Genomic DNA, 14,233 nt, shown 5'->3' with positions numbered 1-14,233 from the left:
CCTAATCATTTTTGTTGCCCTCCGCTGGACTCTTTCCAATTTTTCCACATCCTTCTTGTAGTGTGGGGACCAAAACTGGACACAGTATTCCAGATGAGGCCTCACCAATGTCGAATAAAGGGGAACGATCACGTTCCTCGATCTGCTGGCAATGCCCCTACTTATACAGCCCAAAATGCCGTTAGCCTTCTTGGCAACAAGAGCACACTGTTGACTCATATCCAGCTTCTCGTCCACTGTGACCCCTAGGTCCTTTTCAGCAGAACTGCTACCTAGCCATTCGGTCCCTAGTCTGTAGCAGTGCATGGGATTCTTCCGTCCTAAGTGCAGGACTCTGCACTTGTCCTTGTTGAACCTCATCAGGTTTTTTTCTGCCCAATCCTCTAATTTGTCTAGGTCCCTCTGTATCCGATCCCTACCCTCTAGTGTATCTACCACGCCTCCTAGTTTAGTGTCATCTGCAAACTTGCTGAGAGTGCAGTCCACACCATCCTCCAGATCATTAATAAAGATATTAAACAAAACCGGCCCCAGGACCGACCCTTGGGGCACTCCACTTGAAACCGGCTGCCAACTAGACATGGAGCCATTGATCACTACCCGTTGAGCCCGACGATCTAGCCAGCTTTCTATCCACCTTACAGTCCATTCATCCAGCCCATACTTCTTTAATTTGGTGACAAGAATACTGTGGGAGACAGTATCAAAAGCTTTGCTAAAGTCAAGAAATAACACATCCACTGCTTTCCCCTCATCCACAGAGCCAGTTATCTCATCATAGAAGGCAATTAGGTTAGTCAGGCACGACTTCCCCTTCGTGAATCCATGCTGACTGTTCCTGATCACTTTCCTTTCCTCTAAATGTTTCATAATTGATTCCTTGAGGACCTGCTCCATAATTTTTCCAGGGACTGAGGTGAGGCTGACTGGCCTGTAGTTCCCCGGATCCTCCTTCTTCCCTTTTTTAAAGATGGGCACTACATTAGCCTTTTTCCAGTCATCTGGGACCTCCCCCGATCGCCATGAGTTTTCAAAAATAATGGCTAATGGCTCTGCAATCTCACCCGCCAACTCCTTTAGCACCCTCGGATGCAGCGCATCCGGCCCCATGGACTTGTGCACGTCCAGTTTTTCTAAATAGTCCCGAACCACTTCTTTCTCCACAGAGGGCTGGTCACCTTCTCCCCATGCTGTACTGCCCAGTGCAGCAATCTGGGAGCTGACCTTGTGCGTGAAGACAGAGGCAAAAAAATCATTGAGTACATTAGCTTTTTCCACATCCTCGGTCACTAGGTTGCCTCCCTCATTCAGTAAGGGGCCCACACTTTCCTTGATTTTCTTTTTGTTGCTAACATACCTGAAGAAACCCTTCTTGTTACTCTTAACATCTCTTGCTAACTGCAACTCCAAGTGTGATTTGGCCTTCCTGATTTCACTCCTGCACGCCTGAGCAATATTTTTATACTCCTCCCTGGTCATTTGTCCAATCTTCCACTTCTTATAAGCCTCTTTTTTGCGTTTAAGATCAGCAAGGATTTCACTGTTTAGCCAAGCTGGTCGCCTGCCATATTTACTATTCTTTCTACACATCGGGATGGTTTGTTCCTGCAACCTCAATAAGGATTCTTTAAAATACAGCCAGCTCTCCTGGACCCCTTTGCCCTTCATGTTATTCTCCCAGGGGATCCTGCCCATCTGTTCCCTGAGGGAGTCAAAGTCTGCTTTTCTGAAGTCCAGGGTCCATATTCCATATTGGAAAACAGCATTACAAATAATGCCTTGCTTAGCTAATATAAGGGCTATAGGTGTCAGCCTCCTGTGCACACCCATTCTTAGATTATATTAAGCCCGTGGCACAAAAAGAGAAAATTGTAGTCATGATAGAATCATAGAAATATAGCACAGCCACAGTAGGGACTGCCTGAATTGGGGGTGCAGAGGTTGTGTTCCAGGTGCTTTCTCCTGGGAGCAAACAGAGAGAGAGAGCACGGAGTAGGAAGAAGGAAGCCATGAGTCTGCCCTTTCCCCCACATTCCAACCAGCAGAGCTTGCTAGTTACAAGGGAGAGTAATGGGAGGATTTTCTATTGCACCCCACAAAGTGGTGTTGCCCATTACTGTCCCCTTCCAGCAGCTAGGGGACCCCAATGAAACTATGCATCTCTGAGGCACAATACCTTCTGGTGCTTATGCACCACCCCTACCATGAGTAGAGTGTTAAAGAATGATGAAACAGCCCTTTGTCTGTAAGATATTAGAAGTGGAAGCCATGTGTCCCATTCATCTGTAAAACACCATACCCATTTATCTTAAATAAAAATAATCTGTTCTTATTCTAAGACAGTGGTTTTCAACCTGTGGTTGAAAAATCTCTCTCTAAGATTTCCAAAAGGGGTCTGTATCTCCATTTGGAATTTTTTAGGGCTCCACAAATGAAAAAAGGTTGAAAACCACTGCTCTAAGAAATTGCATGTAATGTGCAAAGCATTCTCTGCATCATGCTACCATAGTTATTCCTTTAGCTAAACTGTCTCAGCCCTGGAGACATAGGTTCTAATCCCACCACAAATGTCACCCTATAAATTGATTCATTGCGATGTATGTTTGTAAGTATGTGGTGCCCTATACTGATTTACAGCATGTGCACAATCATACAAGTTCTCGTCCCTGCTTAAAAATGAGTGATGTCTGATACAGCAAGGAACAAGGTGCAAGAGAAATATGGTAAAGAGCTATGTCAGTACGAAAATTCAATCTATATAAAACCACTGTTTCTCAGCTGCCGCTCTACAGAATATATCTGGAAATTTGCACTCACTTACACAATGAGTAAGACACCTAAAATTGCGCAGAATTTGTCACTTAATTCCTTTGTAAACATAACTCTTATTAAAGCATACTGGCTAGCAAACCAAGCCATTTACTGCTGTGATGAACAACTAGACCTACACATACAATTTTATTAGAGTTGCCAAAGAATTTTATTTCTTATTAGAAAAAGGCCAGTTTGAACTACAAGCTCCACTCTCTCTCTCTTCTTGTTCTGGACTCTATATGTTGAAATAATTAGTTACCATACTCATCTGTACACTATAAATATACAGCTGGAGTAATCAATCTAATTTGAAATATATACATTAATTCCATATAAAAATATGAACCAAAAAGACCACTGAAGTTGCAAAGTCAAACATTCAGTTAGGAAATAAGGTCGTCTATGCAACCTTAATTTGGCCCTCTTGCACATATGCATTAGAACAGCTTTTAATTACTTGAGCAATTGATATTAATTCTAGTCCACTATGATTGTCAGTGTTTTGTAAATGGTGATATGCAGGAGTATCGCCATTTTACATGCAACATAACCAAGCACATACACTTGGACAGGGGTGAAAGTAACTTACAGGACTTACCAGTACGGCCGGAGTCCTGAGCGGTGGCGTGGCCTCAACCGGAAGAGGCTGGGCCTCTCTCCAGATTTAAAGGCCCTAGGGCACCGGCTGTGGCTGGGAGCCCCAGGGCCTTTAAATCACTCCGGGGCTCCCAGCTGCAGAGGTGGCTGGGAGCCCCCGGGGCTCAAGGGCAAATTAAAGGGACCGGGGCTCCGGCTGCCGCGAAGCTCCGGGCCCTTTAAATCCCCACCACAGCTCCGGCAGCCGGGCTTGGGCGGGGATTTAAAGGGCTCGGGGCTCCCCACAGCGGCCAGAGCACTGGGCCCTTTAAATCCCCACTGTGGAAGCCGGTGCAGTCCAGCACGGCATACTGGCTCTGGACTGCACGGACCGGACCGGCTTACTTTCACCTCTGCACTTGGAACAATCATTCTGAAAGGCAGTGGAGGGGAAAGGATACTTGCCTGCCTCCTACAGTAGGATTATGGGGCTTTGCTTTATAATAAGCTTTTTGAAGTGCACAGAATTAATACCAATCAGTGGAAGAAGTGTTACTAGAAATCATTGCATCTGGAATTGCAAGCCTTTCTTTTTGCGCCTTTCTATGCTTGAATAAAAATGCTTACAAAATTAAACCCATTGAAAAGGTTTGCTCTTTCATTCCATAAAAACCTTTGTGGGTGTTTTTGGATTTTTTTTTCGTTTCTGTTCTTTTAAAGAAGAAAAATGTGGGAGAGAGGAGTTTCAGTTTGGGGGAAAAATCATCCTGGGTTGACTCGCTGGTAAAGAGATAGGGCCACTGTGCAAAACCAGAAAATATATTTTATTTAAAACAGAAGAGAATGTTGGGATCACTCGAATTTTTAGGATACTCCAGCTCTGAAATTTGTTGTTTAAAAGTGATGCATGACACCAGATCGGCTCCAACAGGCATGTGTGAAACCCACAGGAATCAAGCAGCTGTTCCTGTATGAAATAAGCATTTGTCTAGTCTCCGTTTCTATGATGATGCTTAATCAGCAAAAAAAGGAAAAAAACAGTTATTACAATCGAGTGCAATTTAGGCTTTGCTCCAAGCAGCCTGGATTAAACAAGCTGAGTGAGTACTATGGCTGCTTATCCTTATCTCCTAGGAAACGACTCGGAAAGGTTCCTTCCATTCATCTGCCAATTCTAATTAATCAAAAAACCTTGTTTGCTCATGTAATTTTTTCTTATTCCTTCCACCCACACACAAACCATAAGGGCACAGTTGCCAGAGTTCAAGTAAACTTCACTGATTTAGCATCTCTGACCAGATCTGCTCTACAGACAGCGCTGAGAGAAGTGACCATGTACTGTACAACTTTGCTTTTGCAATTTTGTCTGTACATCACATAGCATCTTTTACCTCTGCTATAATACTTTCATTTGTTAAAAAAATCTAACTGTGAATTCACCCGTTGCAATCATTGCCAGATGGCCAGCTCTGGAAAGTGAAGATGTCCATTTAGCCACAGGGCAGGGCCAAAGGAGACAGCACAAGAGCAAGCTTTCTATACATGCCCATCAATGATTGCTACCTCAACTACAACATGGAGAGAATCAAGCTTGGGGGGGGGGTCAGATCATATTTTCATCTCTCTCCCCATTCAGTCTTTGGCCTCTCTGTTGAGAAAGTTAATGAAGCTAACTGTACAAGGGTGTTTTTCATGATGTGGACTGCTACCTCTCCCCACTCTTGAGACCATTTTGTAGCTGGGGAAAATGTGAGCTGATGACCTAGAAGTCAAAAAGTTCCATACCCCATTACCAACATCGTCAACCACCAAGTCCCTCTGTGATCATGTAATTTAAAAAGTGACTTTAAATTTATTTGGCTTCATTTTCAAACCACGAGAGGCTCAACTTCTGAAAAGACGCCAATTGATTCTATTCAGTGGTCTAATTCCCACTTGCACACAGTTTTTCAATTAAATATTCCCCAATAAATAAGGCCAGGGGGAAGGAGGGATGATGACATTTTGAGTCACCTATCGCCAACAGCAACTAAGATTCTCACATACTTTAATTACAATGCATTCAGAGAAAGAAGATATACACTAAGAAAAATTGCTTCAATTTCATCTAGTCATTTAAAATCCATTTAAGCCATTATACTCTAAGCTATGCTAACAGAAACTGCCATTAATTTTTGCAAAGCAGGTCACAGACTAAAATAAATCATATTGCTTAACTCTAATGTATGTACATATCACTGATACCACAGAACTACACAAACACCACTGAACTACATACCTAGAGATACAATAATCACTTATCCCATTGCCAATTAAATCCCAGTACAACAGTGGTATCACATCTATAATTCATAAACAAGACCACAGCAAACTGCATTTTAATAACACCATCAGTTCCACGGTAATATCAAAAATGAATCACACCCAGGAGGACTGCAAAGATTTTCTACACAGATATAGATGAGCATTCTCATTAATGCAGATTGGTGGTTTCAGTGAAAGGTTTTATGTAGACGAGAGTAAATATTCACCATCTATCAACAGAAAGTGATTTCAGTGACATGCCAGACAATTTGGCTCACCTGGAATTCCTCCTAGGAGTTCCCAGGCTGTGCACACCAGTGTTACTGCTGGCTCAGTCTTACTGTACTTGCTGTCAAGAATCTGCCCCAACCCTATGATGGGGATGCTCCTTGTTGCATTGATGGCCTTCCATGAACTTGTATAGGACATGGCCAGTCCAGCCTTTAGTGTTTTGGAAACATCCAGTGGGATTTTGGCAATTGTCACTGCATGAGGAAAGTTCCAGGTACAGTATATTTCAGAACAGATAGACAGATACCATTTTCAGTGGTTACTGCTTGGTATTTTCAGTGCACCAAAATAAGACAGTAGGAAGTTTAAAAGGAATAGATGTGTTGTTCCACTTATACTGATGATGTCCAGGTGTGGGGCAACATGAGAAACATGATATTATGAAAAGTTCTGATTGCGGTAAGGAACATGAGTATGAAATATAACGAAGAAATGTACCATAAAAATAGCACTAGTGAGTCCACCCCAGTCTCATGGATGGACTTAGAGAAGTGAGCTCCATCAGGCTGCTGAAACACGGGTGTAAATGGAATGTTGTGATGCTGGTGAGTACATCAGGAAATTCTCTGCAGGTGAGAATGGGAAAGACAAGGCCACAGACATGAGCAAGTGCAGCTGGAGTGAGATGCATTGATGCATCTATATGAAAGAAGCACATTCTTAAATTCAAAGTTGGAGGATCATTACTTTCAAACACATAAAACGCTTCTATACACGGATTTTATGTAGCAAAGCCTCCTAATTCCAGTCATTACACTTAACAAATCAATTTCTATTTTGTACACGATAAAAATTGCAGAACTGTGTTTTAAACACCAAATCTTCATGATCATATGGGCATCGATAATGGGATTAGACCAAGTTTGAGATACAATAATACACCTCTACCCCAATATAACGCAACCCGATATAACACGAATTTGAATATAACGCAGTAAAGCAGCGACTCCGGGGGGCGGGGCTGCGCACTCCCGTGGATCAAAGCAAGTTCGATATAATGCAGTTTCACCTATAATGCAGTAAGATTTTCTGGCTCCCGAGGACAACGTTATATCGGGCTAGAGGTGTAGTTAAATAAATAGGCAGATCTGTTGATAATTTGATCCTGACAAATGGTAAACCCACACCCATATTTAATTACATTACTTTAAAGGGACACTTAAATGGTTTAGGTCCCATATTTGATATAAATTAACAGTGATGTAATCAGGTGGCAAATATTATCTAGATTATAACTATTTTTTCTGTTTTTTTTTTTAAATCCAACATTTGACCACCTGTAGAACACAACAGCCAACATTTTGGTAAGGCAAATAAAACCTCTGGACAACATTTTCTTAAATCCATGTTTAGGATCCTAAATAAAAATGGTTTGATTTTAAGAAGTGCTTAACTCCCACAGCTCAAGTCAATGGGATCTGCATGTGCTCAGAACCATTGAAAATCCAGTTATTTAAACAGCTAAATAAAAAGCATGTATTAGGCATGCATGTTTGAAAATTTTGCCCTACAAGTACACATTGCTTTTGCTGGTTTTTTGCAGCAGTTAAACTAACAAACACTAGTCCCAGAGCTGTGAATATTTTTCTCAGTAAGGCTGACACAACAGCAAGGAAAACAAATATGTCGATATAATCTCCTTTAGGAGACTAGCAAAGAGAGAGGTCACTTTTCACCAAAACAAAATATGCAGGGCAAGAATTATTATTTTCAAACTTCTATGAAGGTATCATAAGCAATGCAAAAGCAAGAAGGAAAAAAAATCCTGCAGTAGATCTGGGCACTTAAAAAAGATTAAAGAAAAATAAACACAGAAGTCAATCTAGATGGCAAAGCCTAATGAGGAGGGACTCACTCGGAGATAAACAAGACTCAGTCTTTTCGTTTTGTAGTACAAAGGAAGACCCATACATTATTCAAATTTAAAAAGCCTCTGAAATGAATTAAATTGACTTTAAAAGGCTTGATTTTGCTCTTGGGTATATGTAAAAGCAGTAGCTGATTTTAAAAGATGCACAGGGACCCTTGCTAGAATACTGGAAAGGGAATTGAAAAAAATAGATACCTTCCATTTCCCAAGGGACACATCTTCCAGAATTTGAGTAGATTTGGCCTTCACTACAAAGTTTGGGTTAGTATTTGGATCTGAACCCACTTAGAGCTGACAGACTTTTGGACACTGTGAACTTTTGGGGTTCAGCTTACAGGATAGAACTTCAGTCAAAAATTTTAATATCATCACCTAGATTCCAGGGTGCAGAGAAGTATATTCTCCATTTGTCACCAACTAGACTGGCCTCCAATGCTTGCATTGCTTCTGGAATAATGTGGGGAAAAGCTTTGGGAGGTTGTATGGTAAAAGACAAGAGATCTGAAAGGAGTATACTTAGGCACTGTATAAATAAGAACCAAGAAATCCAGTTGCAGGAAGCCAAGATTATGAAATAGATTTAGCTGCACCAGAGAAGCTCCTAGCCAGTGCATGTGCTTTCTGTCTCACGTAAAGGATCCAGCCTATTTAATTAAGGTTTCTATTTATGATACACTGTGACAAATGGTATTATTTTTATTAGTATGATGCATGCCTCTGTGTGTTTATGATGGGTTACTTACTATGGAGTTAGATCAAGAGGAGTTGTTAGAGAAACTGAGCAGAAGATGTAAAACAATGGTCTAAATAAGGAACATTCCAGCAAAAATTCAAGCACAACAGCCAGGTTCAAAGCTTTGAAGAGGCAACTCCTCTGCCAAACCCGGAAACACAGCTGTTATGCCAAGGCTGAGAACAGAGAAATCAAAGGGAACAATACAACATTAGAAAACCTCAAAGACCTTAGAAAAAGGAGGGGTTCTGGGTGAGCTGCAAGGGACTTCCCAGGGTGTCAGTGAAAAGATGACAGGTTGGCAATCACAGAAACAGAGGGAGGTTAGCTGCAAGGGCAAAGAGGGACCCTCCTAACTAAACAAGGATCAACGATCAAGTCAGGTGAGAGTTATACATTTTGGCTTTGATTTACTTTCTTGACCCAGCGTGCCTAAATACCATACTCCTGTTTTCTAATTAATAATGGCTTGTTTTGAAAAGGTTGTCCTGTGTCACCGAAAACATTTGCTGGTTGCATACCTCCCAAGAAGAAAAGTCTCCCAAGGGGTTCCAAGCTACTTTGGATCTGCTGAAAAAGCCATAGTGAGACACAGCGGTGCTGAAGCCACAAACCCAATCTGAAAGTAGCAGAATCACGGCCCTTCCTTGAGAAAAGTGGAAGCCCGGGGCTTATCACCAAGCGAGAGACTTCCAGAAAAACTGTTTAAAGACCAGAGGCAGATCCTGCCCTGTGGATCTGTGACAATAATATTATAACAATATTCTCCCATTGTTGGATAAATGTAGAGGTGAATGGAAAAAATAATCATGGGTGAAATCAAAACGTTTACTTTTAAAGAAAGAAATACTTAACCCATGACAGCATTTGATATCTCATCAATTTTATTCTTATTATAATATAAAAGATACATTATGTACATTCTGTCCTATGGTCTCATGTATGCTAGTTCAGTAGTAACAACTGTTCAATGCCAGCCTAAAAAGCTGCATCATTGGCTTTGAGAAGAGGCTTATTTTTCATAAGAATCAAACAGGAAAAACAGTTGAGAAAAATCTATGAGAGTGCAGATCTTTTGTTGCAGTTGCTGTTTAGGTCCCTTGAATTTTTGTTTAAACTTTGATTAAGCATCAGAAATCCTGAAACTTGACTGGCTGAAACGTTTCCCCTGTCACAAGACCAACAATAGCTTTTCATAGTGTTTTACTCATGTGTGTAACATTAAATTTGAAGCTCATTTCCACAGAAGCAGCTGCAAAACTTGGAAAGTCTCTCCTCTGGGAAGATGCACCATTGTTCCATGTTTAACAGGTGGAAGGATGCTCTTTTGGGTCAGAGCATAGAACAAGGACTCAGAAAATCTGGGATTTTACCCGATCTGCCACACAGATGTCTTGTTTCAGATCCTGGACAAGTCATTTGGGACGTGTTTGCACAAGCGTCTGAGCACCCTCAAGTCCCAGGGCACTCGGCACCTCGTGAAATCAGAGCATTACTTACTCTGTATTTTAGTTCCCCCATCAGTAAAATTGGCCTAATATTTGACTTGTAAAGTTTAATTCTTAGTCCAAATTTTTCAAAAGTAGCCACTGCCTTAGCGGTGCCCAACTGGAGACACCTTGGGCCTGATTTTCCAGAGTGCTGAGCATCCACGGCTTCTGCTAACTTCCGCTGCAGTTGTGAGTTTCCAGCACTTCTGAAAGTCAGGCCCCAGGCAGCCCGAGCAGTGCACCAAGAAAAGTCACGTAGAGTCAGTGATCACTGTCAGAAACATTGACCTTAGAGTTTGATGCATTTATCTTTTAATTGAAGGCACAATATGTAAGCACAAATTGTTACATTAAAACTTCATAAATGGATTAATTAGCAGGACATGTTTATGGTACTTTGCTACCAATTTTTTTTAAAAGGCAATACAGGAGATAGTACTTCTAAATTGGTGACATCCCCACAGAAATAAAAAAAAAGCAACTAACAACAATCTACACTCATCTACATCGCTGTGTTTTAGAGATGCATTCTACCTTACCTTGACATGGTGAATAAGATGTTCTACTTCATTCACTTTATACGTCTCTATTCCTAGCTCCTTAGACAACCGCAGGATGCGATTTTGTGTCGGCCCCACATATGCTCCTCCAAGGTCCACATACTGGACTTGCTTATTCTGGTTTCCCAAAAGACAAAAGAAGAAAGATAAGCCCTTTGCAATTAATCATGAGATAAACAATGTAATCCAGAGAAACTATTTATGTTAATTGAGTATTTGAGGCCAGATTCCCGCCCCCACCCCCACCCCCACCACCCCCACCACCCCTGCCCCAGAGAAAACCTGCAAGAGGAAGCCACAGAGGTGAAAACTCTGCATTGGTTCTCTTTAGAGACATTTCTCCAGAGCATCTCTCCAAGGGCAGTTTTTGCTACATACATAATCATCTTTTCCTTCCATGTGGAACAGGTGGGAGGGGAGGTGTGATAACCCCAGAACCTGCAAATATCCTGGAAAATTCTGTGTCGCCACAGACACTCCATACTTTTTCTTGCCCCTGGTTCAGCACCGTCAAGGACTTCCCTACATGCCACCACCCTGGAATTCTACCCTCCTGAGGGGTTCTTCAGTATGTGGGAGGCTCTGCTCAAAAAATAAGTGCAATAATTTAGATACTATTTGTGGGGATAATTACCCTTGCAGTGAAAGTTCTTCCTCCAACTCTGTCACGGGCTTCCAACACCACAACACTCAGCCCTGACTCAGTCAGCAACTTGGCTGCCGACAGACCTAAAGGACAAATGAGAAACAACACTGAACAACTCTACACAGTGGATTCTGTAGCCTGCGTGGCTTCTAGACAGTCAGTAGTCAGCACCCCCAGACATTTAGTAAGAGGTGTCATGAATTTTGACTATAAAGAGCTTGAAAGGGGGGAGGAGAATCCCCAAAGGCAACTAAAGGTAAATATAAAACAAGATAGTGGTCACATTTTCACATATGCCAAGCACCTTCAGCTCCCAGTGGCGTCAACTGGGGCAGAGTGAATTTAGCTCTTCTGTAAGGCAGCCCTAGCTGGGTAACAATGAGAGAAACAGTCATATTGTTGTACACAGAACACACATACACATGCAGTTCTCTGCGGGGGGAGGGGGGGAAGTATTTTATTTTCTAATTCTGTTCTCTAATTTCTGCAAGTGTTGTCTTTTCTTTAAAACCCGGCAGGTAAAATGGATGGAATCAAGTTTATATTAGGCCTGTCCTCATTTTGAATGATTCGGTCAAGCCTGCTCTAAGCTGCCTCCGTTCCAAGCTAAACCATTTTAGAGTCCATTCATGTTTAGAAGTCAGAAGGCAGGTTCCCTGCCCTTAAGAGCTTATACTTTAACTAAAAACTAAACAGAATTAGTGAGTGTGGCAAATAGTAGGAGGGAAATGGAGGGTGAGTAATCAAGAGAACATGGTTCCATTCCTTGCCTCTCTGCATTATATACAACCACTTCAGTCTCTTCCTTCCTTCCTGCCTGGACACCAGCAGGGACAGCATTGAGAGCACAGGAAAGATGGTCTCCTTGTACTCAGATTTGGTGCCCTGCAGCCAGGAGGAGAAACTGCGGGGAAAGCCTGATTCAGTCTCTGCAGCCCTGGGTTGCAGCATGCCCAGTCTCTCTGTGGCAATGGCATATGCACAGTCCGGCTGGCATACAGGAGTAGCTGTCAGGGAGGGAGAAGCATGCTCAGTGCAAACAGAATCTTCAGAGTATTTAGTTGTCAAACTTTAACAAGTCTCTGCTCACCACGTAAAAACAGATTTTTCAGAGGCTTGTAACTTGGTCATATATGGGTAAATTTTCATGGGGGCAGCAAAAGGCACATTCCTAACAGGGTAACTCCCCTGCCAATAAGAAGTGTCAGGCAACTTTAAGTATAGGTGATGTTGGTAGCTGGAGCTGATGACAATTCATTCTCTCTCATTATCAGCTCGTAATTTCCCATAGGTGCCGTTACAGCTTTCAGGGTTAACTGCACCTTTGACTCCCACCCATCTGGTATTTCTTGAGGGCACCCATTTAAAGTTTCAGGGTCCAAGCCATCACTTCTCTCAGGTGGAGACCTGCATCTCTCTCCCTCCAGACCAGGGGTTTAGGCTTGCAATCCCTCTGCAACTCATTGTGAATTCCCCAGCAGGCCTGACTGAGAACCAGCACATGTGGTTAACCTATCTCCAGGGTTTCAACAGTGAATACCTTTACACAGTAACATCAAAAGAGTGTTACGGGAACTCTGGAGACCTGGGTCCTACTCGCAGCTCAGCCATTGGTCTGAGGTGTAACCTTGGGCAAGTCACTTCCCCTTTGTGACTCAGTTTCCTCATCTGTAAAATGGCAATAATAATACTGAGCTCCTTTGTAAAGCACTTTGAGACCTACTGATGAAAAGCATGATAGAAGATCTCGGAATTATCTTTACACAACAGTGTTTACTTCCAGCCACAGTGGAGTAGCTTCTGAAGCAGGGGTGGGCAAACTACGGCCTGGGAGCCGCATCTGGCCCTTCAGACATTTTAGTTTGGCCCTTGAGCACCCGCCAGGGAGCAGCGTCCGGGGCTTGCCCCGCTCCATGCGTACCGTGGCTCAGTGCAGCTCCTGGAAGCAGCAGCATGTCCCACCTCCAGCTCCTACATGTAGAGGCAGCCAAGGGGCTCTGCACACTGCCCCCGCCCCAAGTACCACCCCCGCAGCTCCCATTGGCCGGGAACCACAGCCAATAGGAGCTGCAGGGGCAGCGCTTGTGGACGGGGCAGCATGCAGATTTGCTTGGACGCGCCTCCATGTAGGAGCCGGAGGGGGGACATGCCGCTGCTTCTGCCCTGCCCGGAGCCTGCACCCCGACCCCCTCCCACGCCCCAACCCCCTTCCCCAGCCCTGATCCCCCTCCTGCCCTCCGAACCCCTTGGTCCCAGCCCGGAGCATCCTCCTGCACCCCCAACCCTCATCCCCAGAGCCTGCACCCCGAGCTGGAACCCTCACTCCCCCTCTCACCCCAACCCTGTGCCCCAGCCCAAAGCCCCTTCCCGCACACTGAACTCCTCATTTCTGGACCCACCACAAAGCCCTCACCCCCTCCCGCATCCCAACCCCCAATTTCATGAGCATTCATGGCCCGCCATACAATTTCCATACCCAGATGTGGCCCTCGGGCCAAAAATTTTGCCCACCCCATTCTGAAGGTTACCTCAACTTTTCACTTCAGCATACCAATAAGTACAGCAAGCTTTCAAATAACCCTGATACAATGGGCTCTTCATACCCCATAACAGAGCAAATGAGAGTCTCCCAAATGCAGTTACACCTGACCTTTCCCATAAAAGGAGCAGACTATAAGGCAGGAACAGCATATTTTGAGAGTAAAAAATATTCAGTATGTTCAAATGCTTGCCAGAGCATCAAACACTTTCCATTCAGAGATTGTTTTACTGTCTAAAGATCCTTCTGGAAACAGATTGGAGCTCTGAAAAATGCAGTGTCCATCATAACAAACCATTATTAACTCTGCCAAAGCAAGAGTCAATGACATTATTAATCATTTATATCACAATAGCACCCAAAAGCTCCAATTAAGAATGGGGCTTAATCCGCTTATCATGCTGATGTAC

General features: G+C 43.2%; 1 protein-coding gene across 3 annotated transcripts in view; it reads right to left on the bottom strand.

Moving 5' to 3' along the window:
- LOC101933084 (amine oxidase [flavin-containing] B) overlaps positions 1-14,233 on the bottom strand; it is a 93,101-nt gene that overhangs the window by 43,375 nt on the left and 35,493 nt on the right. For 2 of the 3 annotated variants that reach the window (XM_005301774.4, XM_065578587.1), the window contains exons 2-3: positions 11,273-11,367; positions 10,618-10,755 (exon numbers count right to left, since the gene is read on the bottom strand). In XM_005301774.4, the coding sequence (XP_005301831.2) occupies positions 10,618-10,755; positions 11,273-11,367 (233 nt within the window). Of the gene's footprint in view, positions 1-10,617; positions 10,756-11,272; positions 11,368-12,824; positions 12,940-14,233 lie in introns of those variants that run through there. The other variant, XM_065578584.1, reaches the window with a different exon arrangement.

The sequence above is a fragment of the Chrysemys picta genome, chromosome 1, assembly GCF_011386835.1.
Source record: "Chrysemys picta bellii isolate R12L10 chromosome 1, ASM1138683v2, whole genome shotgun sequence".
Lineage (NCBI taxonomy): Eukaryota > Metazoa > Chordata > Testudines > Emydidae > Chrysemys > Chrysemys picta.
The sequence above is the reverse complement of the archived record's forward strand: the minus strand, read 5'-3'. Positions and strand labels throughout refer to the sequence as shown.